General features: G+C 43.6%; 1 protein-coding gene across 11 annotated transcripts in view; it reads left to right on the top strand.

Moving 5' to 3' along the window:
• The window catches only part of ATP2B2 (ATPase plasma membrane Ca2+ transporting 2), a 305,210-nt gene that overhangs the window by 165,216 nt on the left and 115,199 nt on the right, over nucleotides 1–24,795 (top strand). For all 11 annotated transcript variants that reach the window (XM_031064309.1, XM_031064303.1, XM_031064308.1 and 8 more), the window contains one exon: nucleotides 21,500–21,697. In XM_031064309.1, the coding sequence (XP_030920169.1) occupies nucleotides 21,500–21,697 (198 nt within the window). The remainder of the gene's footprint in view (nucleotides 1–21,499; nucleotides 21,698–24,795) is intronic.

Below are 24,795 nucleotides of genomic sequence, written 5' to 3'. Positions count from 1 at the left end.
CAAACAATTGGGGAGCATCAGTGAGAGGAGCCTGTTTGCTTTCCTGTGCCTGAGATCAGGTTGTGACTTTTGTGTGTGAGTGTGTGGAATCTAAATATAAGCATCCCCATGGTATTTTCTGGTGTTTTTTTCTATATTGCAAACTGCCAAGAATGCCTGAGATTGCTCCATTTTGTTAGTTTGCTGATGATAAAAGAAAATTATTGTCAGACCAGGTTATTTGTGTTTTTTTTCAAGGAAAAAAATAATGTTGCTTTTGCAACATTTTATTTCTTGCCATAAATGTGAGTGTGAGCTGTGCCCAAGAGCAATCAGTGAAACATGGGAGCCATTAGAAATCTTCATTATCACTGCAATAAGATTTACAACAAGACTGAAATTAATACAATCCCCCTACAACATTTAAAATCCTCCCACAATGCTTAAATCCCTGTCTCCATGCCTCTTGTTTTCTCAGCTTCAGATCCACAAGTCCGTGGTTATTTATTTTCTGACATTTTTTAGAGATAATGCTTTTGCACTTATTCCTGGAGGTCTGATGTTTTTTCCAGATCTGGAGATTTATGGCATGAGGAGATCTAAAATAAAGGACCTTTAATGTGATCTTTCAAGTGTGTGTAATTTTAGAAGTGACTGGAAGTTAGAATACATTTAATTTTCTGAAATCCTTCCCATCCACAACAGAAGTGACAAACTGGATCCAGCATGGCCATGAAAACAGTGCCTTTACTCATCCCTAATTTTGTGTTGCATGTTGGAAAGAAGAATTTTCAAAACCCCACTCCTTGTGTGTGGCTGTTCATTTGGAATAGCCTGCTTTGGATTTCTCCATGAAATTCGTGTGCTGACAGGGAGCCAGGGAATCTCAGGGCTCAGGAGAAGCTGATTTAAACCAGTGTGAGCCCCACAGGGCAGCTCCACTCTCTGCAGATGGGTTTCCATCAGTCTGGTCCTTTGTTGCAAAGAGGTCATATTGTTTTGTGCAAGTATAATTGAAAAAAAAAAGAAGGGAAAAAAAAAAAGAAGTTAAATGCACTCCTGTGGGTTTTACCTTTTGAGCCTGCACCAGAGCTTTGTGGTTCATGTTTCTCATCAGTGTTCTCATTCCCAGCTTGCCCCTCCCTGTGGTATTCCTGACATGGTTCCTACATCTGTGGATATTATTTGTGTACATTCTCTCTGCCTCTGTTTACACAAAGGCACAATTATGTGACAGATATGTGTGAGCTGAGCAAGAGCAAACACTCCTGATCTGTGGTGTGACGTTTATTGCACAAGCCATGTGTAATCCATGCTGGATCAGCTTCTCCTCTTTTCTCCAGGACTAAAACTTCCTGGGATTAATGAGAAGCCCAACACTGGCAATACCTGGGCATGTAAGGGTCAAGAAGGATTCTGCTGTTAATGGCTTGAGCATTATGTTATGCAAACATTGGAGCTGTAAAAGCCCAGGGTGTGCTGTGAGGATAAACAATCCTTGCTACGAGGATAAACACAACCTTTTGACCATCGCTGGCTTTTGTACAGACCATTAACATGTGAACCTCTGCCTGCCACTGCACTGCTGGGGAAAAATCCTTTGGATTTTGGGGATTTTCACAGCCCTGCTCCTTCATTAGGTGGGTGCTTGTGCTCGTGCACTGTTTGGGACAGCACTGGTGGCTTTCTTTTTTTAATTTTAATTTCTTTTTTAAATTATTATTTTTAACACTTTGGATGCTCCAAGTTGGAGCTGTTGTCACCCTCTCCAGTTCCCAGTGTCAGCACAGCAGGTTGTGTGACTCTGCTGGGAAATACATCTGGAATCCTGCCTGGCTGGCTTGGGACTGGCCACAGGGTGTTTCACACTTGGCTTCGGTGCCACCACTGCAAGGGAATTCCAGGGAAAATTAATGCACTCAGAGATCCATAATTAGTTGTATAGAGCATGGGATATGCCAAACTGAGATGTAAATGGCTTTATTTTTCCATGTGTTTGTGTTTTGCTGGTCTTCAATCAGAATTCAAATCCCCACTGTGCCAGAGAGTGCAGCAATGTCTCATCACAATTTGTAAGCACCGAGTGGGCACAGGAGAGGGGGAGAACATGGAAAGCTCAGCTGATATCCCACAGATTACAGATTATATATTCCTATTTATTGGGAAACAAGCAGCCTAATGACCACACATGGTTTTCAGGTAAATAAATATGTTCCAGAAAGCATCCTGTGTTATCCTTCCTGGAATTGCAGCTTTTTGGGCAGCTTGTTTCCTCCATCCAAAGGCAATTTCCAGACAGAATTCTGCTGTTAACAAAAATCCTCATGGTCTGTTGCAGCACCAGAACACTTGGGGTTCTATTTTATGCCATTAGGAAAATTATACCTGGAAGTTTCCAGAAATACATGTAGTGTGAAAGGAGTTTTGTTCTGAAGGGCAAACATCCAGTGGTGTGGGCTTTGAAAAGCAAAGTTGGCTGCAAACAGCTTCATTACCTGCCCCTTTGCCATTTCTTATTTTCTTCCAGTACTTCTAAGATTCAAATCCTTCCTGCTGGGCACTTTTCCCCCTTTAAGTGGTTGCTTGCAAGGCCCAAGCTTGGCTGTGCCATTTTATTTCCTGCAGCTGAATGAAGCTGCGAATCCAGAAAGTGCCTTTGGAGCCAGGAAAATTGAACAGCAGATGCCTTTTTTCTTGTTTTTAACATCAAGAGCACTGATGTGGGTGCTCAGTGTCCTCTCTCCTGCCCCAGGAAGGTCCCTGTTGTCCCTCTCTCATGGAAATGTCCCTCCCTGACGAGCTCCCTGGCGCTGGGCTGGGGTTTGTGCTGTAGCAGTGAGTCATGGCTGCAGAAAGCCTTTTCAAGGGCAAGCCAAGGGTGTTGGAGGCAGCAGCTTGATAAAGTCAGGATCCAGTGCTTTCCAGCCTCAGGGAACACGGCTTGAAGGAGCTGAGGCCTTGGGAGGGCAGCTACTCACCCAAAACCAGCAGAAGGCAAATCTCTGGACGTGGTTCTGTGTGGAAATGTTGTGTTTGGGTGCTGTGGTGCTGCAGCAAGCAGGGTTACATAAAGCACAGCAGCTGCAGTCTGCATTCAGGGGCAGGGGGACTGTGTGGCCCAGCCAGAGCAGAGTGCCAGAGCCCAGAGAGATGCTTTAAAGGGGTATTATAGGGAATTCCCAAGGGGGAAGCTGACACGGAGCCTAATGACTGGCATTGCTTCTTTTGAATGTGTAAGGAGATTTTTCAATAGGATTTAAAACTGGGCAATTGCATCTGGTTGCTGTGGTGTCAGCCGTGGGGAGTGCAGAGTGTGGTGGCTCTTTTGGGGAGGAAAGGGTCACCCCTGGAGCCAGAGCTGCTGCTGGGCAGCATCCCTGGGCTCTGAACCCTCTGCAGCAAAACTGCTGCTGCCCTCAGGGCTGGGATCAGGCTCTAAATGAGGTGTTGATAAAGTAATCTAGTCCCGGAGGCATCTGCATCCTCACTGCAGCTGGAAATCCCTGCTGGCAGCAGGTGTTCTTGCTTTCCTGGATGGTGGAGCTGGGTGCCAGCCCTGGGTCCCAGCCTGTGGGGCATGGACAGGGCCCTGCTGGGGCTTGGGGGGCTGGGGCTGCCCCCCAGGTCCTGTGGCTTTGCCATCCTTCCTCCCATGGCTGGGCTGGGGAGGTTTGGTGAGCTCTGTGCATGGGGAAGTAGAGGAATCAAGTGCAGTAACAGGCAGAGCAAAGCGCTTTCTGGTGAGAGAACCAAGGCACCCAACAACTTTCCAAGCATCATTTGAGGAGGAGTTTGCTCTCTGTTGGTTCTGGTTAGATGCTGACTGCATTTGTGGCTGTATTTGGTTATAGAACGTTGTTATTAATTAATTAATTCTGTGTTCAGGAGAGAACAGTGTATTAGGTGGACTGGGCTGTTAATGAATCACCTGTTGCCTTCAAGCAGTGGCAGAGGATGCCTTGTTTTGTAGATTTAATGTTCTGGCACAGCAGAGCACCACTCAAACATTCCCTGTTTTTGTTTTCCCCATCATTTTGCACATGATGGTCTCGTGTGCATCATCGCCCCTGCATGTAAATAAATAAGAGTGTGGTGGATATTTATCTCCAGGCAAAGAACCTCTGCTTTCATAGCATCACTCTATAACAGCTGAACAAACTGGATGAATTTGAGATCATTTTCAAGATCCAGCACTTTTCATCTCAGGTCACTGTGATCAAATTCCCCCCCTGACTCAGGATTACCTTCTCCTGGCAAATCAGTCCAGTGCAGAAGCAGGGGGAAAGGTGAGGGGATCAGACATAATTGGTCCCCTTGTTGAATGAATTGCTCAGATATCACCATCTGAATGAAATTGTAATCCCTTCTCACTTTTACCAGCCAGGTCCAACAGGTCAGAGTTTGGTAGGTCAGTGAGAAGGAGCTTGAATTACCCACCAAGTCTGGATCAGGCACTGAGGGCTGGCAGGCAGTGAACTTCATATGCACTAAGCTTAATTGCAAATAAAGGCTGTGCTACAGACAAAGCTCAGGAAGCTAAAAGATTAATGCTGTTACAGTCTTTTTATGTTCTGCAAGCCTGTTTCCACAATTCCAGAAATTGTTCATTTTTCTAATGAGGGGCACAGAAATGGAAACTTATTGGCACTTGCTATTAATAGGCTCACGTAATTACTCCTGAATTTTTCTGTTGTCTGCTGGTTTTCCTAATCATTAAATGAATAGAAGATTTTTTTTTTTTAAGATTCTCAAAGTCTTGCTATGTGAGGAATGTTTTGTTTCCTTGAGAGGGCTTTTCTTCTTCATTGAAGAAGAAATGAGCCTGCAGAGTGTGTGGTACTCATGGTTGTCTTTGCAGACACTCCTGACAGGGTATGGATGTTGCTCCATGCTCATCTCCCAGCGTTTTGTGTGCTTTGTCCTCCTGCTTCTTGATTAAAAAGGGGAAAACAAGAAAAAAAAACCCCTCCCAAAGAGGTGTGTGAGGTTAAATCAGAGCTGTGCCTCAGAGGACAGAGTGCAGGGATTAAGAAGGAGAGGGTGAGCAGCGGGAGCTCAGAGGGAAGGAGGAAGAGCTGTCTGCTATTTATCAGATTCTCTGAGATAAAATAAAGGGGAAATTGAGGAACATGGAAAAGGAAGGGAGGGGAGATCTCTTCAGGTGGTCTTTAGGAAGAGCAGTAGGCACTGAAGGTGCATGGGGAGGCAGAGAAAAACATAAATTTGTTTCACAAAAGGGATATTGGAATTAGGCAGGACACACACAGACACACAAAGTCTGCCTTGGAGCACCCTGAGTATTTCAGCATTCAGCTCCTCTCTGCTCATCATTTACATAACCTGGAGAAAACAGATGCGTGCTCAAGATGTCTGCTGAAAGCAATGACTTCATCCTCAGCCCTGTTGGTTCTCTGCACTTCCTGCATTCTCCAGGATGATTTCAGAGCAGAGCAGCATTTTCAGTGCCTTTTGAGCTGCTAACAGCCTCTGAATGCTGCTGAGGCAGCCACTGAAATGCTGATTTTCTTGCCTCCTGGTTGGTGTTGGTTTGGTACGTGGTGCTGAAGGGATGTGTTAATGAAGCTTCCTCCTCTCCTGCAATGCCAATCTCTAGGCTCAGGCCCTTCATTAATGAGTAATGATGGAACAGAGGAGGCACTTGGGTCATTTTATCCTCCAAGAGCAGTGAGCAGTCCTGAAGAGAATGCTGCAATGCAGCTATAAGCAAAACTGTACAGATGACAAAGTGCCTTTGAATCACAGGCTGTGTTTCTGGAACATTTTGGGTTTTAGGATGATTGCCAGTTTCCCAAAGCATTTTTTTCTTAGGCACAGAATCTTTTTTTTTTTCTATTTCAGAAAGACTTATTCCAATGCCTTTTATTCTACCAACTTGGAAATCTGAGCTTCAATAAAAATAGAAAGTGTCTGATCCTGCTGCGTTCAGCAGCCATTGAAAAGGACTTGGGGAGACTTCTGTTTCATAATATTTGTACAGCACTTGGCTGGTAGTAATTTGCATAAGATTTTGGACCGTGAATTTGGACTGACTTTCCCCAAAACATTTTGTGAGAGGCAGGAACTGCACAAGAAGAAATAACCTGACAAGTCAAGGAACAGAGCAGAGCAAAACCTACTCTCCTACTGAAAATCAAAATTCGAATTTCCAATTAAGTTACTAATGAGACAAGTGAACAATTCTATGCTAAGTTCAGAAAATGTTTTAAGTGTTCCCTTCCTTGGGGGGAGCATAACTGGGATAACTTCATTTTTCCATCTCTTTTGGTGTAAAGAATGTAATTAATTCCTTAAGTGGTTGTTATCTAAATCTATGCCTCTGTGTTACATGATAAAAGTACTTAAGTGCTCAGAATTCTGCTCCCTTTTGGTATAATAAGAATATTGGGTTTAGTTGCCTTTTTTTTTTTGCTTCTTGGTCTTTTTGTTTCTTTTTACTTGCAAGAATTTGTTTCTAATTTAACAACATAAATTATTGTGTTATTTCAACACAATAAATTATATTACGCTAAAACATAAATTATTGTGTGGATGTGCTCCCAAATTCCATCCTGGGGGATCAGGAGGGGCCTGGCTCCAGCAGCACCTTGGAGATGCTCAGGTCAAAGTGGGCTCAGCAAACTCAGGCTGAGGGATCCACCTGTTCTCAAGTGAATTATTTCTTTATTTATTCTGGGATAGCTGTTATTTATTCTGGGATAGCTGTTCCCCAATAACCACCATGGATTAACTCCTTCTGGGCAGTTCCCACTCTGCATTCAGAGCCCTCTCTCAGGATGAAGCCCAGCAATGAGTGAATGGGCTGAAGTCAAATGAAATGGATGGCACAACATAAACAGAGGGAATTGCTGGGCAAGGAAAAGCTTTCAGGCCATGAATGGATTAAATGACTTCTCACTGGAGACGTCCTTTCCGCTAAAAACCTAAACTTCCCAATGTACAATTAATTAATTAATTCAGTTAATTAATTAATTTACAGTTATAAAGTAATTAATAACTGTTGGGGTTATTTGGTGGCATTAAGAAAATGCAATGTTTGTTTGCTCAGTGAAGCTGTCCAAGGATGTTTGTTGATGAGAACTTGGTGCTTCTACTACAACACAAAATAATACTTTGCTTTCTGCTGATGTGTCTCACGCAAATTTGTAAATATTTGCACACCCTTCAGATCATCCTCTGCCTTTCCTGCAGACTTCAATACAGACTTAGAGGAAGAAGAGAAGTGGAAGAAGTATAATGAAGGTTAATTATTAATTAATAACTTGTTGGGGTTATTTAGCCTGCATTAAGGAAATGCAACATTTGTTTATCCAGTGAAGCTGTCCAAGGTTGTCTCTTAAGAGGAATTTGGTGCTTCTACTATGATAAAATACAATATTTTGATTTCTGCTGATGTGTCTCACACAAATACATGAACATTTGCAATGTGAGCAGACTTCTGCCAGAGCTCTGATCAGAACTGCGTCCTCAAATCCTCAATTTGCACTGGCCAAAGGACAAACAGAATGTTCAATGTCTCAAACCACAGAGCAAAAATTAATTGAGTAATTAATTAAAATAGACGAAAAAGTCATTCATAATGGAAAAACCACAAAAACATAGATGTTGTGACCAAAAAAGTGAAGAGATTTGAACAGAGACACTTCCCTCCGTTTGTCACCCTGAATGGATTCCATGGCATCTGAGTGATTCTCAGGGGCTTTTTGGGTTGCTGGAACTCCATCTTTTGTACCCCAAAAGTGTTTCCCACTTTTTTTTTTTTGGTCATGGCTGTGATCTAGGAGGACTTGAAGTGGGCCCAGTTTGGTGGCCATAAAAAACCCATGGAGCCCTTGGCTGACTTTGTAATTGAATTTAATCTTTGATTTGCCCTGGAACACAACCTGGAGAAGTTCAGTGGTGATTAGGGCATTCAGGTTCTGTTAATTGTGTGGAGGGCTAATCAAGGTGATTGACAATTTGTGCTTCATGGAAGAGACAATCTATTCTTCTGGGCTTTTTGTGTGCTAAATTGGGACATGTCTGTGGGTGTTGTGCTCCTGGTGGAGCTCTGCTGCATGGGGGTATAGGAATAAAATAATGCTCTATCCCTCAGTACATCTTGGGATTGCTTTGGTCACAGCTTCTATTTTCTCATCATTCAAAATTAAAGCAGCAGTGGAGAAAACATTGTAACTTTTCCTGGTATTTGTATTAGCTTTAAATGAGGCTGAGAGCTCTTTGGAATAATAAAATTCTATTGTTTCCAGTGGGGCCATCTTCCCAACTAGAACGCTGCTGCTGATGGTGAATCCCCTGCTCTGGGACACCTGAACACCTTTTGTGTCTGAATGAACTCATTACCACAGGACATGAAAGCCCTGAGGCTCTGCTTGCTCTTTTCTCTGCTTAATCTGCAAAATGGAGCAAGAGGGAGCTTGTTTGCCTTGCTGAAATATCAGTGCCCAGTGACTCCCAGCTTGGAGTGTGCATCTGCGCGCAGCTTTGAGCTGGTCGCCGGAGCAGAGCTCATGTTGGCATCCTTGGACGGAATTTTACAGCTTCTTCCACTTCCCTTCTTCCTCTAAGTCTGTATTGAAGTCTGCAGGAAAGGCAGAGGATGATCTGAAGGGTGTGCAAATATTTACAAATTTGCGTGAGACACATCAGCAGAAAGCAAAGTATTATTTTGTGTTGTAGTGGAAGCACCAAGTTCTCATCAACAAACATCCTTGGACAGCTTCACTGAGCAAACAAATATTGCATTTTCTTAATGCCCCTCAATTAACCCCAACAGTTGTTAATGAACCTTCATTGTACATTGGGAAGTTTAGGTTTTTAGCAGAAAGGAGGTCTCCAGTGAGAAGTCATTTAATCCATTCATGGCCTGAAAGCTTTTCCTTGCCCAGCAATTCCCTCTGTTTATGTTGTGCCATCAATTTCATTTGACTTCCAGCCCATTCACTCATTGCTGGGCTTCATCCTGGGAGAGGGCTCTGAATGCAGAGTGGGAACTGCCCAGAAGGAGTTAATCCATGGTGGTTATTGGGGAACAGCTATCCCAGAATAAATAACAGCTATCCCAGAATAAATAAAGAAATTAAAATAAATTCACCTGAGAACAGGTGGATCCCTCAGTCTGGGTTTGCTGAGCCCACTTTGACCTGAGCATCTCCAAGGTGCTGCTGGAGCCAGGCCCCTCCTGGGGCCATCACAAACCCATGGGGCCCTTGGCTGACTTTGTAATTTAATTTAATATTTGATTTGGCCTGGAATACAACCTGGAGAAGTTCAGTAATGATTAGTGCCACCATGCCACAGGATGGAATCTGGGGGCAGATCCACACGTGGTGCCAGGAGAGGATGGGCTGGATGGGAAATGATGGGTGCAGAGTCACAGAGGGAGCAGTGGCAGTGCTGTGAGGGCTGCCAGGTGCTCCTGGGTTGTGGGATTTCTCCCTTTGGATGCTCCCAAATCACCTCCCAGGCTGGGCAGCATGTTCAGAGGGAAATCACTGTCACTGCAGGAGTCAGAGCAGTGCTGAGTGCTGCTTGCAGGTGACATCATGATCACAGCACTGTGCTTCCTTCAGCCTTCCCGCTCGTTTTTAGCTGCCCTGGATACACAGCAGGGATGCTCAGCCCTGCAGAGCTGGAGAGGCCAGCACTGTGTGGGTGACACGGTGACATTGCTCACAGGAGCACTGGGTGACACTGACAGGGACATTAGGAGCTGCCAAGTAGCAGCACATGGAGGTAACACCTCAGCAAAGTGCAGTTTGGTTTATTTGTTGTTTTATCTGAGCCAGTTGGGAAAGAGCCATGCCAAGGAAGCAGCCTGGGCAAAGTGGATTTTGAGATTTCATTTCAACTTCCTTACTGACCTCACCAAGATGTGTCCCATCAGAATATAAATTTATTTTTCTGTTTTGTGTTTTTTGTGTTAAAGATGAAAGCACCCTGTGAGGAATTAACTGCCTAGCCTACACATGCCTGGCCTCAGCAGAAGCCCCCTCTTTTCCACGCTGCTGTTGTTGTCAGAGCATCTGTTGTTATGCTGTGTCACTTTTAACATTTTCAATAGATTCCATCAAATAAATTGAGCTCCAGACCCTCAGAACTGCTGATGCCACAGAAACTCTGTGGTGATTGCAGTGACAAATAATAATAGGAAAGATTCTCCGTGGAAGAGGAGAGATTCTTTCCCCTCCCTGGAAAAGAGACTCTCAGAATACTGTGTAACAGCCTCATGCTGGATTTAAAAGTCTGTCTGATGTCTTGCAGAATGTTTCCCTCACTCAGGCCATGCTTTCCCAGGTGCATGTCTTTGATTCCTTTATTCCTTTGCTGTTTTCTGGTTTCCAGGAGTGTCACCCTGAGGGGGCACACAAAATCATGAGAAGTCTTTAGCAATTTAGGCCACATCACCCTGACAGCACCTTCTGGTGTGAGAGGGCAGCTGAGGCTCTCCATGGAACCCCTCATCTGTATTGAATTGGTCACCTGGCCACAGATCATGGCACATTTCAGTGGCACCAACACCCTTTGAACACAATGCAAAACTCTGAGTGACATGAAGTCCCTCCAAAAACTGTGATGAGACCCAGAAAAACCAAAGGTGAAGGATGGTGTCACCTGGGAAGAGCTGCCAGTGCAGCAGCAGTGGGATGTGGGTTTGTGGGGTCCCCAGCGGCTGCAGATCCCAGGCTCAGTGTCCTGGTCACTCAGGGGACGTGTGGCTCCATCCTTTTCCTCTCTCTCTGCTGCAAGGATCCCTGCACAGCCTCGTGGTGTTCCCTGCTCTGCCCCGGGGTGCTGTGGGTGGTTTGGTGGAGCTGGAACCCATTGGCTGAACCTCTGCAGGGCTTAGAGACCAGGAACTGCTCCTGCCAAGGGAAGGTAGGACCTTCATGGGACATGGCATGTTTAGATTCTTGTCTGTACAGGTTGCCAGCCTCAAAAAGGTGCTCTAAATAAAGTTTAGCTATATGTTGATGATGTGTTTCATTCCCTGGGTCTTTGCTTTTAGTCCAGGTTTCTTTTGGAAAGTAGGAAATGCTCTTGGGCCAAAATTTGGCTGGAGTCAAATAGTTCCAATTTCTAGAGGGATTCTCATCTCTAAAATTAAGAGAGAAATTTGTTTCTGTAATGTTAGGTACTTTCCACCCTGGATTAAATGTACACCCTGATGTTTTACAAAGCCCTTGTAATTTGCCCAAAGGGAAAGGCGGCCCTTTTGATGTCCTCCTAGGTGAGGAGGTGTGGTATTTTTGGGGTCCTCCATGGCAAGAAGGAAATGAATCTGACTCCATGTTCTTAGAAGGCCGATTTATTATTTTATGATATTATATTGAAGAATACTATACTAAAACTATACTAAAGAATAGAGAAAGGATACTTACAGAAGGTTTAACAAGATACCAATGAAAAACCTGTGACTCTCCAGAATCCAACAGCTGATGGTGATTGGTCAGTAGTAAAAATGACCAATGATTGGTCATTAAGTCAAAACAATTCCCATGAAACCAATCAAACAATGACCAGGTTATAAACAATCTCCAATCACATTCCAGAGCAGCAAAACACAGGAGAAGCAAATCAGATAATGATTGTTTTCATTTTTTTCTCTGAGGCTTCTCAGCTTCCTAGGAGAAGAAATCTCAGCAAAGAGATTTTTCCAGAAAATGTGATGGTGGCCAGGAGGATCTGCCTCCAGATCCTGAAGGAGGTGCGACAGGGGACAAGCAGAGGCCTGTCCCTTTCTCAGGGCTCAGACCTTGCCCTCCCATGCACCTCTCTGGGTTAACTTCACATCTTCAGGGCTGTCATCGCCACTTGTGAGCCTCAGGGAGCTCCCAGCTGGCCCTGGTGCCAACAGCCTGCTGGAAATGCTTCCCTGGAGCCCTGCACTGCCCAGGCTGGCACAGGCTGCCTCTGCCACAGCACCTCTCACCTGTGGGCTGGGAAGAGCCACTGACAGATGGACTTGAGGGTCTTTTCTTTTCCTGAAATTGCCACTGGCAATTTTTGTGAAGGGGTGATTATATTTTTGGTAGTGTCCAATGAGAACAGTACTAAGAGGTTATGAAAGTGTGTTAATTAAGGAAGGCCTTCCACGTTGACACCATGATGTCATTTATTCTCTGATTGTTTTCTTGACAATCACCTTGGATCTCCTCTGTTAAACTTCCATGGGTGCTCCTTGCCATGACCTGATTTATGTGTTAATGCTTCCAAGCCTGACCTACAGAACAACAAGAACAACAATTTAAGTTAAATCAACCCAGGGATGTTGATTTAACTTAAATATCAAGAGCAAGAAAAAGATTTCACATTATCTAGAATAATTATATTATTATAATTTAGTACTGTGAATGATACTGTGAAATAGTATTAAAAATGCTCCACATTTTTGATACTGTTTCCTGTATACTCTCAGCCAACATCATTTTACTGGCCCCACATCTGTGTTTGAGTAGGAAGTCAGGGCTTTGTGGGTGATACAAAATGTGCAGAGGGCATTTGTATGGTCCAAATCCTAACGTTACCTTCTGTGGGAGGCAAATCCTGGCTTGGTTTAAACAACCAAAATATCTGAAGAATCATTCTCAAGGCTTTGAGTACCTGGAAAATGGGACTGGGGGAAGGAAAGCCTTACATTCCCTCATTTTCTCTCTATCCCTTCCTAAAAGCCCCAACACCGTGCAGAAGCTGAGGGTGTGTGATGCTGAACAAACCTGGAGGATCCAGTGGCTGTGGGGTATCCCAGTGCCTTGGGATTGTTTGGCTTGGCTGCCAAACCCTTCCAGAACCTTCAGTTTCATTGTCTCAGTGCTGGGTGAAGATCTGTGCTGCTACTGCTCTGGTATTTACATATCTACTGCAAAGATGGATTTTTATTGGCATTTTATTATTTAGTTGGTGATGGTTGGGATGATGGGTATTAATTTTAGTTTATTAGTATTTTTTCTAGATTATTAGTATTTATTACAATCATTGCCCCTAATCTAGCGGCTTTATTGTACTTGATGTTATATCATGATAGAGCAAAAGAAAAATGTTTCCAGGAGCCTGGGGTACTGAGGTGAGACATGTGTGGATGGTTGCATGATGATCAGAGGGGGTAAGAGCTGAAGGAATGATTTCTGCTGGGATGATTCTCTTCCCTCTCAGCAGCCACATTCCCACTGACAGCAGAGCATTTGTAAAAAAAAAAAAATAAAAAAATTCCTGATTCCTCTTTCTTCATCCTGGACTTGAGCTCTCACTGAATGCTTTATCAGCCTTTGCAGAAAGCTTCTTGCTCTCTGTTTGGGCCAGAAAACCATGAGTCATCTGCTACAGTGCATGTCTTGCCTTTAATATTTGATGTCTCATCTGTTGCCCCAGTCCTGGCTCGTGTTCCTGTGCTGCACATAAGTCCAGTCATTAGATTATTATGAAATCATGGCATGTCTTTCACATGAGTGGCTTTTTTGGGGCTGTTTTCAGCCACTCTCAAGAACCGTTTCTGGTGCTGCTGTTATTACTCGTCTTATGTAAACTGTTTGTTCCTGCTCAATGGCTTCATTTCAGGGCAATTCGACTTTAAAAAAGGAATTAAAAGATGATGGAAGAAATAAAACCCTGAATGGCTGATGGGGAATTAGAGATGTCATGGAGCATTGAGTGCTTCTGGGCAGTAACAAGCCCTGCCTGGTGTAAATGTAAATCAGCAATCCCAGATGATGAGGATTCACTGCCCTGAACTGCCCCCAACCTGTCTGGGGCAGCAACCTCAGCCTTTCCCTGCCTCATCAAATTGAGATAAAGTTTTTTGGAATTTCTACAGATTGAAGGATGGGAATTCATGGCACAAGTGCAAGTTGTTCTGTGCCTGTTCCTAACATTGGCATTAGACAATCAGTCTGTAAGAACAATTGTTAAGCTCTTCAGTTCCTTTATTTTTTGAAAGGTCAGGGAATTAGAGAGGAATTTGCATACTTTGTGTGGCTCAGGGGATAGCTTGGGTTGCACCCTCTCAGAGGGAAGGTTTCTAGGAGGGCTTTTGGGGTCCAGTTGTTGGATTTGGGGTGGCAGAACTCAGAGGGCAGCACAGGGCGCCTGGGCCACTCGTTGCTGTCAAATGTGAAGAGGGAGGATGATTAATGAGGAAGTGGAGAGGGAGGTAATTAATTTCCTGTTTCTGTGCCGTCTTTTCTCTGTGTTGGCTGTCTGGATGTGGCTGTAAAGTGTTTGAGTCCAGGAGGGTCTTGGTCCTACAAATTCTGCCCACAGGAATAGTCCCAGCAGCAGCATAAAGCTTGCAGGACACGTGCTTAGATGACTGTAATGCCAAAGGCTTTTAATTTTTGGATGTATTTCTTAACCTTTATTAAAAAAAAGTATTCAAGTGATATTAATGAAAAAGGGTAATGAGATTCATTACACTTAGAGACAGCTTTGTAGTCCTGAGATTAGAAGGAAATTATTATTTGTTGAGGTTCATTCAGTAGTGAAATTCCAATTCACCTTGCTGGAATAAGATGATGCTCTCATTAAACTCTCTCCTACTGATGGACAGCATTCTCTCAACTGACTTTATTTTAATATGACCTGAACAGAATTTCAATGTACTGCATGGAAAATCTTGGTGAAACTGGGAGGGCCCCATTCCAGGGGTGAACATTTCCACTTTATGTTTCCCATCTTTGGGGTAGTTTTCACTTGGAAACCAATCCTCTCGTGTCAGTTTAATGCGAGCTGTGGTTTTGTGGGTTTCAAGGAATTTGTTTTCCTAGGATAAATGAGGGTCATGAAGGATTCCTGACCTGTTTTCCTTCGATAAACAAGGGTCATGAAGAATTCCTGAATGGTGTTGGGGCTTTAGGAAGGGATAGACAGAAAATGAGGGAATGTAATGTTTTCTTTCCCCCAGTCCCACTTCCCAGGGGGAAATAAGGGAGGCTGATGCTGGATTACATCACAGTGATGACATCTTTACACCTTAGGGACAAACCAGACCTTCCTGAGCATTTGATCCAAACCAGAGCAGTTTACTGGGAGTGTCCCCCTGCCTTCCCCAGTTAGGCTGGGGCAGTTTCCTGAGGCAGACCTCAGGAACTGAATCTGTTGGTTCCAAGCTCTTCATTTGAATTGAAAATGTGACATTTCCAGCTCCTTCAGTCACTGTTGCGGAGATGAAGCTGCTTAGATTGCTGGTGAGGAGATGGAAGGAAAGAAGCCAAGCTATTTCTTGCTTGTTGGAGAGGGAATAGCAGAGCAAAACTCTGCTGGCAAAGACAGAGAGTCAAATCCCACTAAAAATATTTAGTGATGGACTTGAATTGTCCTTGTTACCCCAGCAGCAATTGGGCTGATATTTGTAATTAATGTTCATCAGGAAGATGTGAGAGGCTGCAAGAGCTCTGTGGGTCTGGGGCAGGGTTTCCTGAATTGTTGTGGGGCACCAGGAATGGCAGGGAGCTCTATGGGAAATACATACAACAGTGAAACCAGGCAAGGAAAATGAAATAACTGTCCAAGGGATTCTTTGGGGTGTTCTATTCTTCAGTTTCTGTGATGGTGGGAGTGCTCATCATGAGAGAAGAGAGTTTGAGGCCAAGGGGATTTTGGCTTCAGAGATAAAGCCATGGGTTCTCACAGGAAGAACTCAGGTCTGTCATACCTAATTTTTAATTATCTCTAATCAAAATAGTTGCCTTTCCTCTCTCCCTTCATTTCCACAACGTCCCTGGAAGCCTTTCCTTTCCATGCTGAACAAATCTCACATTTTATTTTTAAAATACCATTATTTACAGGTTTTGGTATTTGAAATTTTTATTTTATTTTCTGGCTGCATGAGAAAAAGCACAGAAGGAATTTAATAAGCAATGACTGCTTTATTTGTTAAATTAATGCAAATGTAAATTCTACATTCTTCAGCTCCTAATTTGAGCCAATTTCAAACATTCTCTTAAAAGTTTTATTTTTTTTTATTGTTGTGTTAGATGTGCTGTGCTTTTGCTATTTTTGCAGCATCAGAATCATTCTGTGTTTGTCATGCTCCATTTGGTTGCAGTGGAGATGACTGTCAGAGAAATACAATTTTCCAGGCATTAATTGAAAAAATGGCTTTATATTCAACGTGCAGGAACTGGCAGATGAAGATAAGGAACAGAGAAAATTCATTAAGTGGCATTTCTCCAGTTCTGTGTTCTTTTTCTCCCTCCAAAAAGGCAACAATGCCAGATTAAATCATAAATGAATTTAATATACTGCACAGCATTGTAGGAAAAGTTTTCTATGCAATCACTTTTGTTCTCCCACAAATTTTGGTGAAAAATTTTTGGAAAATGAACCCTTAAGAAATTACTCAAGTGCTGGAAGCATCAGTAAATTTTCACAGTGTTTCCTGAACCTGTGTGCAATATTTGTATGTAAATTTAACCTGAATCTGCACATCTGTTCTAAACACCCAGGTCAAGCAAAGTTGTACTGCACAGCTTTGACCTAGAAAAGCACTTAAATAAAATATTCATGCTTGTGTGGAGAAATGAACCTAAACCCAGCCAGTCTGTGACTTTTATTGCCACGCTGAGCACAAGATGGGAGGCTGCTGCTTGTGCTGGGAATCTGTGAAATCTGAAGTCCTGCTGAGCTCCTATTTCCATTCATGTTTTTTAGTCCCCATCGGCTCCTCTCCACGTCCTTGGATGTTTTATATCCTCACACAGAAATGATGTTTTAAATTGCCTTCATCTGCAATGCTCTTTCATTGTTGTCACAGGGCTCCAGGGAGAAATAAAACAATGATATTCAGGAGATGGAGTGGGTGTGTTTAACATGATAAAAACCCAGCATGCCTGGGGCAGCAGGAGAGGCATCCCCAGGCTCAGGTGCTGCTGGGGGCAGGTGTCCTGTGCTCATGCCCTCATGTGTGCCATCTGGGCGCCATGAGCCACCTCCAGCCTGGCCGAGCCCAGAAACCCCCAAGGAATAATCAAAATAACCTTTCTGAGCAGAGCTGCTGACTTGGGAGATCAGGAGGACCCCTCTTGTGCATTCCTATGCATTCTGAGGATTTATGGGAGTGAATCCTCAGAATTTATGGGATTTACGCAGAGCAAAGCTCTTGCCTTGCCCCAGAGCTCAGCCCCTTTCCCCACATCTTTGTCATTTCCATACACTTTGCTGACCCTTATCTCTACAAAACGCTTAAAATCCAATTTCATCGTTTTCCCCGTTGTCTCCTTTCCTTCCTCTTTCTCTCCCTCATTAGAAGAGTTTGCTCATTTCTGGCATTCAGTGGGAGTTAAAAAAAAAAAAAAACAGCCCCAAAATTTTGTGGGGCAGGATCCTGAGTGATGGCTGGGTCACTGGAGGAGGGAAACGTTTTGGTTTGAACTGAACACTGGATGTCATTTTCCATGATTTCTAAATGATTTACAAGGAAATAAATTTCATTATTAAAGATGAATATACTCTGGTTTTTTAGATGAGACTGAGTGGGTGAGTAATTTCACCAGGACTTAGAGAAAAGAATAAAATCATCTGTAGAATTTACCCTTGTTTGTGGTATTTAAGGAAAATATTAACAGAAATGGGAGAGTCTGAATGACTGATGTCTGAATTCCAGCTTTATGTGGACTATGGTCAGGAAAATAAGGGTGGCCATGGATGCTTTAGACAGTCTGTTCCTCAGCCTTATGGTGTCTAAATGGACAAATTTTATCTTAGAGAAAAAGCAGCTCTTGGGGTTGCAGTCTCTCCTTGCCTTTGGAGGCTCCTCAGGTGTATTTTACACATAATGAACACAGGACAGGAGCTGTCCTTTGTGTGCCCTCCTGGCAGTGAGCTACAGGGCATCATTTCAAACTCAGGAATCCAGCAGATCCTGGTAGCTGTTATTTGGATTATTGAAATCCCTGCAGCTTTTCCCTGTGCTGTCCCAGCCATCCCTGCCGTGCTGGAGCTGCCCCACCACTGAGCGCCAATGTTCTGTGGTGGAAAAAGGCATTGTTCACGTCTGCTCCTTCCATTCCTTGATTTTTTCCTTCCAGAGTTTTGTGTTGCTGCCTGGAGCTGCATCAGATCAAAATTCCTGCCCCAAATCCCTACCAGTGGTGCCCATGAAATTTCCCCCTCACATGGTTGAGTTTTGGGGGTGTGATGCAAATTGTGGCTGCCTTTGGTACAAGCCCCATGAGGAGGAGCTGGGAAAGGGGCTCAGGCTGGAGGAAAGGAGGCTCAGGGGGGATTTCTGGCTCTGCACAACTCCTGACAGGAGGGGACAGCCAGGGGGTGTCGGGCTCTGCCCCCAGGGAACGAGGTCCACAAGAAGAAATGGCCTCGAGGTGTTCCAGGGGAGGTTTAAATTGAATATGATGAAAAATTTCTCCATGGAAGGGCTCAAGCACTGGAAGAGGCTCTCCAGGGGAGTGGTGGAGTTACCATCCCTGGAAGCTTTTAGAAACATGCAGATGTGGGGCCTGGGGACGGGGTGGACTCTTGGGTAGCTTGTTGTTGATTGCTGCCCCGAGATGTGCAGCATGTCTCTGTTTCGGCCTGTGCGGCTGAAGAACGAGTCTGGACTCTTCACTTTTCGGTCTTGAGGTTGTTTATTAATTCTTATCTATAAAATTTTCTTTCTGCTCAGCCGAGATCTGCTCAGCAGGGCAACCACAGGCACTCTGACCACCCTCGAGGCGGTGTTGTCCTTTTATACTACAAACTACGTATATCATATTTACACTTAATTCCCAATACCTATCACCTATGTTAGACAGTGAACTTCTACTCTAGACCAATCCCAAAGTGCCAACATCACTGCAGAAAATGGAGAACAAGAAGAAGAAGAGGAAAGACTAGACACGCCCAAGTTCCTCCATCTTGTCCCCATAACCCCCATACCAAAAATCCTAAAATCTACATTTTCACCCTGTGATAATTTTATTATTATACTATTCAAACCTGTGTGACTTTCAGGTCCTCATACAAAGCTGGTAACTTGCTCCAGGGGTCAAAATCAAATCCCCAGGTGTTCTGGGCTGTGCCAGGGTCCCCGAGCCCCCCGGCGGGGTCCTCGGCAACTCTGGACACCCAGAGGGATGTACTGAGTTCTGACAGTGGACTTGGCAGCGTTGGCTTCAAAGTTGGATTCAATGATCTTGGAGGTCTTTTCCAACCGCAGTGATCCCATGAGTCTCTGAATTTTAGAGTAAATCCTTCCTTTTGGCAGCCCCAGAGTGCCCTGGTTTGGTGTGTGCTGGAGCTGGGCCCTGTGAGTGCCTCATGCCTCACCTGCCTTGCCCAAATTTCTGTGGCCTCACAAAAAGGCAGCAACTCCTGTGGCTCAGGGGAAAAGATTTTCCCAACCTTGGAAGCTTCCTGGGAGCTCTGAGAGGAATTTGGGTGCTGAAGGGTGATGCAGACCCTTCCTGCTGGCTGGAACCTGTCCCCTGTCACTGAGCACAGGCCCTGCAAATTAAACGGGGTGAGGTAATAATAACCCTGATCCACGGGAGGGGCTCGTGTTTCTCTGCACCTGAGGGGGAAATGAAACTTTGATGAGTTAACCAAGAGCCAGAAGCCTCCCAGCAGCTGTAAGGAGACACCTGAAGGGAAAGGTGAGTCAGGATGTGCCTGCAGCGAGGCAGGGCCGATCCAGCATCGCTTTCGTCCCGAGGAAATGGAGGAACCACCCAGGAGGGACTGGAGGAGCCAGGCACAGAGTGGGGACTCTTGGCATTCCCTCACTGCTTGCAGGGGATGTTTGCAGGGCTTCCCATCCCTGAGGTATCCCACAGGCTTTGGGGAGGGCAGGGATTTGCCCTGAACCTCCTGAGCTCAGAAATCCTCATGGCGTGGGGTTGGTGGTTTCCTCCCTCATAGGCACTTTCTGTTCCTCATCTTCGTTGTTTTCCTGGCGTCATGTAAGGATGGATAGCCACAAATAGCCATAAATAATCCTAAATAACCACAAATATGTTGCTGATCACGTTCAAAACCTAAAGTTTTGTAAATGTTCCAGCTGGGTTGGTCTCTTCTCTAAGTACGACAAGAGGAAACAGCCTCCAGGTGCACCAGGCACAGAGTGGGGACTCTTGGCATTCCCTCACTGCTTGCAGGGGATGTTTGCAGGGCTTCCCATCCCGGAAGTGTCCCACAGGCTTTGGGGAGGGCAGGGATTTGCCCTGAACCTCCTGAGCTCAGAAATCCTCATGGAGTGGGGTTGGTGGTTTCCTCCCTCACAGTCTCCTCCTGTTCCTCATCTTCGGTGTTTTCCTGATGTCATGTAAGGATGGATAGCCACAAATAGCCATAAATAATCCTAAATAGCCATAAATAATCCTAAATAACCACAAATATGTTGCTGATCACCTTCAAAACCTAAAGTTTTGTAAATGTTCCAGCTGGGTTGGTCTCTTCTCTAAATAAGACAAGAGGATAAAACTCCAGGTGCACCAGGGGAGATGTAAATTGAATATTTGAAACATTTCTCCATAGGAAGGGGGGACCAGCATTGGAACAGGCTGTTCCAGTCCTGGGCGGATTTAAGGGATGTGTGGTTGGGAGTGCTGGGGGAGCAGCTGGACTTGATCCCAAAGGTCTTTTCCAATCTAACCAATGATATCAGGAATTGTTTGGCAGAAACATGGAACACTTCTTGCAGTTTTTTATGCTGCTCAGAGGGATTTTTGGGCTCAGTTATTTTACCTTGATGCTTGCAAGTTTTGGGTTTTGGGTTTTGTTTTTTGTTTGTTTTTTTTTGTTTGTTTGTTTGTTTTGTTTGTTTTGTTTGGGGGGGATTTTTTTAAAATTTGTTTTGTTTTGCTTTTCTGGAAAGGCACCAGACATGTGTCCTTTAATATAATTACAAAGGAGGGGAAAATGCACCCCAGTAGATTGTTCAGCACAATCGCCCATTCTTATCCTGTGTCCTTAAACTGAAAAATTCTCAAATTGAAGCATCATGTAAAATACATGGTGTTTCCTTTTGCCCTTCTGTGCATCTTTAACTTGTCACTTTGCCATTAATATTTTTCCTGTGACAAAAATGTGATGCAGCTCATTCCAGGGATGTGCTGAAGTCCATGTGCAGCCAGAGGTTGCTTTGAAGTAGCACAACAGAGGTTTTATTGATTTATTCTTTGCATTCAGAACAAAGATTTGTGTGATCTGCTACAGGTATTACCAAAAGCTTCCATCAGCTATTCCAGCTCCATCCCAAAAATAATTTCTTTGTGCTTGAGGATCTATTTCCAGAAGTCATTGCTTGTACATATGTATATACATAGGTCTTATTAATACAAACCTCTGAATTCAAAGGCTTTTTAATGATTAAACCTGGCAGGAATTAGTACTAAATGGAGCTCGTGAGAATTCTGTTCCTGAAAGCACAATTGAAGTGTAATATTTACATTTGTCAATATGCCATAGGTACTACAGCTTGGAATTTTTCTTGGAGAAGTAATTTATTGGGATGAATTTTCTATTTCATGGCAATTTGAACTGATTTTATTTTATTTTATTCTCTTTACAGGATTAGCTGGAACTGCTGCAGACCTAGAAAAAAGAAAGCTTATTTTTGGAAAAAATTTTATACCTCCAAAGAAGCCAAAAACATTCATACAGCTAGTTTGGGAAGCGTTGCAGGACGTGACTCTTATCATCTTGGAAATTGCAGCCATCATATCTTTGGGGCTTTCCTTTTATCAGCCACCTGGAGAAGGGAATGAAGGTAAAAACTTTTCACACAAGTCATCTCAGTTTAAGCAAAGCATGTCCTACATCTCAAATCAATTCCATCACCAGCCTCCAGAAGGTCACTAACAGGAAATTGCCACGTGGTTTGTTCCTGATCCCGTTACATCTGCTTCTGACATATTTTTCTTTTCATCTTGACGTTTCTTTATGCAAATCCTGAACCTCATGACGTGAGTTAAAGGAAAATCATAACTTTCTTGTGAAACTGGAATGGTTTTGATACACTTTGCACCTTTGAGCCTGCATTTGGAGGGTGTTTGATTCATCCTTTGTGGTTGTTTATCACGTATTATGGATGAGAAATATGTAATTGCTTATGTAACTGCTGGATCCCATTGCAGGAGCACAGATCTCCAGTTTACACCAGATGAAGGCTTGAACTCAGTGAGATTCACACATTTTAGTATTTTTAGTGGTGCAGCTCAGACTCATGAGCCTGGCTCCAAAGGGAATATTGGAGAAAATCCTGTTCCTGATAAATATTCCCCATATTCTGCAGAGCCTTTCTGGCTGCAGGAAGTTTTACCACCCCGCCTGCCCCCCTTCCTTTTTTCCCATTTCCCCCCCCCACCCTCTTTGGAAAGCACTCTTGAATTCACATGCTTAAAATATTTGTTCCTCTCCATAAATGCAAGATTTCCATTTCTGGCAGCTGATCCAGATTTTTTTCCTCCCCCCCTCTCTCCTGCTCCCTCCCAGACTTCTAAAGCTGGATCAAACATGCTGTGTGAAATGACGTGAGCAGCTTGGCAAATGTAGGAAGAATGTCTTCCTCTAAATATAGCCCTGAAATGCTTTTTACATTTGCTGCAGTTTCCTTTGGCTGCTTTCCTTGCAGCCCCTTCCTCCTTGCCTTGCCATTCAGCAGCACAATCAGCACGTAGCCATGCACAGCTCCTGCCTCCTGCCTGGGCTGCTTTAATCCTTTAGAAATCACTGGGAGCCTTTCATTGCTCCCTCCCTGCATTTTGAATGCTCGCCTATTGATTCAGCAGGTGCTCGATTTAGGCATGGAAAGATAAAGGAGTCATTGCTTTTTTTTTTTTTTAACTGAAGAAAATGTTATTTATTGGAATTACCTCATCTAACTGGTGGGATACCTTGGGGATGTTATAAACCATGAGAGATTCCTGACAAAATTAGGATTTAGCTTAGACTAAATGTGCAGATTGCCCTATTTTATTTTGTTTTATTTTGGGGGAAAGGAATTTTGAAAGCATGATTTCTCCAGGTTTTAGGGGAGCTGTGTCATCAGGCACAGATGGAGGCTTGTTCCTTTCTTTTTCAAATTGTTATTCTTCTTATTTTGATCCTGCATTTAAAATGTTTCTTTTCCCATGGGAAGACAGGAGCCAGCTGAGATTGTGAGGGAGTCTGGAAAGCTCAGCAGCACAGCCTGGGAAAATGTGTTTGTGTTTTCCCACAGCACAGCATTCTATTCAATAGTCATTGCTTTCCCTGCTTTAAATTGTTTTCCTGAAAGCTTTTGCCCTGGTTTACACAAGAAAATAAATCAAATTAGTGAATATCTTGTAATGCAATTTGTGGAACACATTGTAAAGGTCTTCCACACTTTTTTGGAAGTCTTTCTTTGGGGCAGGTGTAGAAATAATTTCCTTTAATTTGAAAATTAGTATATCATAAATTGCTGCTGAGGGTACCTTTAATTTATTGGTAGATGACTTTTTGAAGAGTCCCAGACTCTGGAAAATGGACATAATAAGCTTGATTTTGCCTTGGTGAAGTGGGGAGTAATCTCACTTGTAATTGATTTTAATGGGTTTGACTTCAGTATTTTCTGTTCCTCATTCTCCCCAGAATGAAAATTTCATTGAAATATGCACTTATTGGCAACTTTTATATTTTGTTGGTTTTTTTTCCCTTGAAAATAATATATTTACTTCTGAAAGTACAGCCAGGTGTTAGAAAGGAGATCTGGCACATGTTGTTCTCGATACTTGATCTTGCCTCCTCCTTAAAATTCTAATTTTTTCTTTTGTTTTTCCAAATGAAATGCATTTTCATTTTGAAAATGAGCTAAGAGGAGTTTTCTTTCCACACCGATATATTCAACCACCACTGCCAATATTCTGAGCTCATCAACTTCTTGCTTGGAGTAACTTGAAAATTGTCACCCCCAGAAGTGACAGTCTTGTAATATGGAAACAAGAAACTTTAGAACATGATGTCAGGGAGACACCACTTGTAAATTGAGCATTTATCTGCCTTTATTTAATATATCTATATCTGCCCCTCTCACATACTGAATTTATATCTACCAATGGCATTACTGATTAGTATAATAATCATAATCATCAGTATTTTAAAAAATAAGTTTAACTCTTCTCTTGACTCTTGAAACCCACTCGTAACTTTTGATGCTGTAACAGAATTAGCATTTAACTGCTTCCTGCAGTTGAAGTGCAAAATATATTTCTCCTGAGGCTTTTGAAGGAGAAAAACAGGATAAAATCCACAGCTCCAACAAATATTAGAGTGCTCAGGAAGGAGCCTTGTGTGAGGATGTGAGCATTCACATCTTAATTTCAGATCTGGGTGAGTCTTGGAGAACATAATTTCCATTTCTGGTGCAATCAGGGAATCTGATCTAGAGGAATCTCTGGATAAAAATGCAGTTTTATTGCTTCTCCAGAAGCCACCCCAGTTCTTTCTTTTCATATTCCTTAGCAGGAGTGCAGGTTTTAGGAATGTTCTCAGGAGTGGTTTTGATGATGTGCTTTGCATTCCCTTTCACCATCTGACAGGCCATTAGAAGCAGTTGAGAACTTCTGCATAAATCATTGTCAGCCCCGTGGCAATTACTGCTCTCATTACTGAGCCACACGAAATCAGTTTGCTGCCCTCTCCAAAAAAGTGCAAAACTGAGGCTGGATTGTAGCAAATGCACGTTGAGAGAAAATTCCCAGTGCAGGTGCAGCCTCCAGTGCAGTGAGGATCACTCAGGGTTGTGGCTGGGGCAGGGTAAGAATATTTTGTTCCTCAGGAAAATCTCATCTCTGCCTGGGGGTTGTGGATTCCAGAGTGTTCCCTGGCCATGCAGAGCAGGGGGTC

This window comes from Geospiza fortis, unplaced genomic scaffold, assembly GCF_000277835.1.
Source record: "Geospiza fortis unplaced genomic scaffold, GeoFor_1.0 scaffold897, whole genome shotgun sequence".
NCBI classification, from domain to species: domain Eukaryota; kingdom Metazoa; phylum Chordata; class Aves; order Passeriformes; family Thraupidae; genus Geospiza; species Geospiza fortis.
This window is presented reverse-complemented; position numbering and strand designations above follow the sequence as displayed.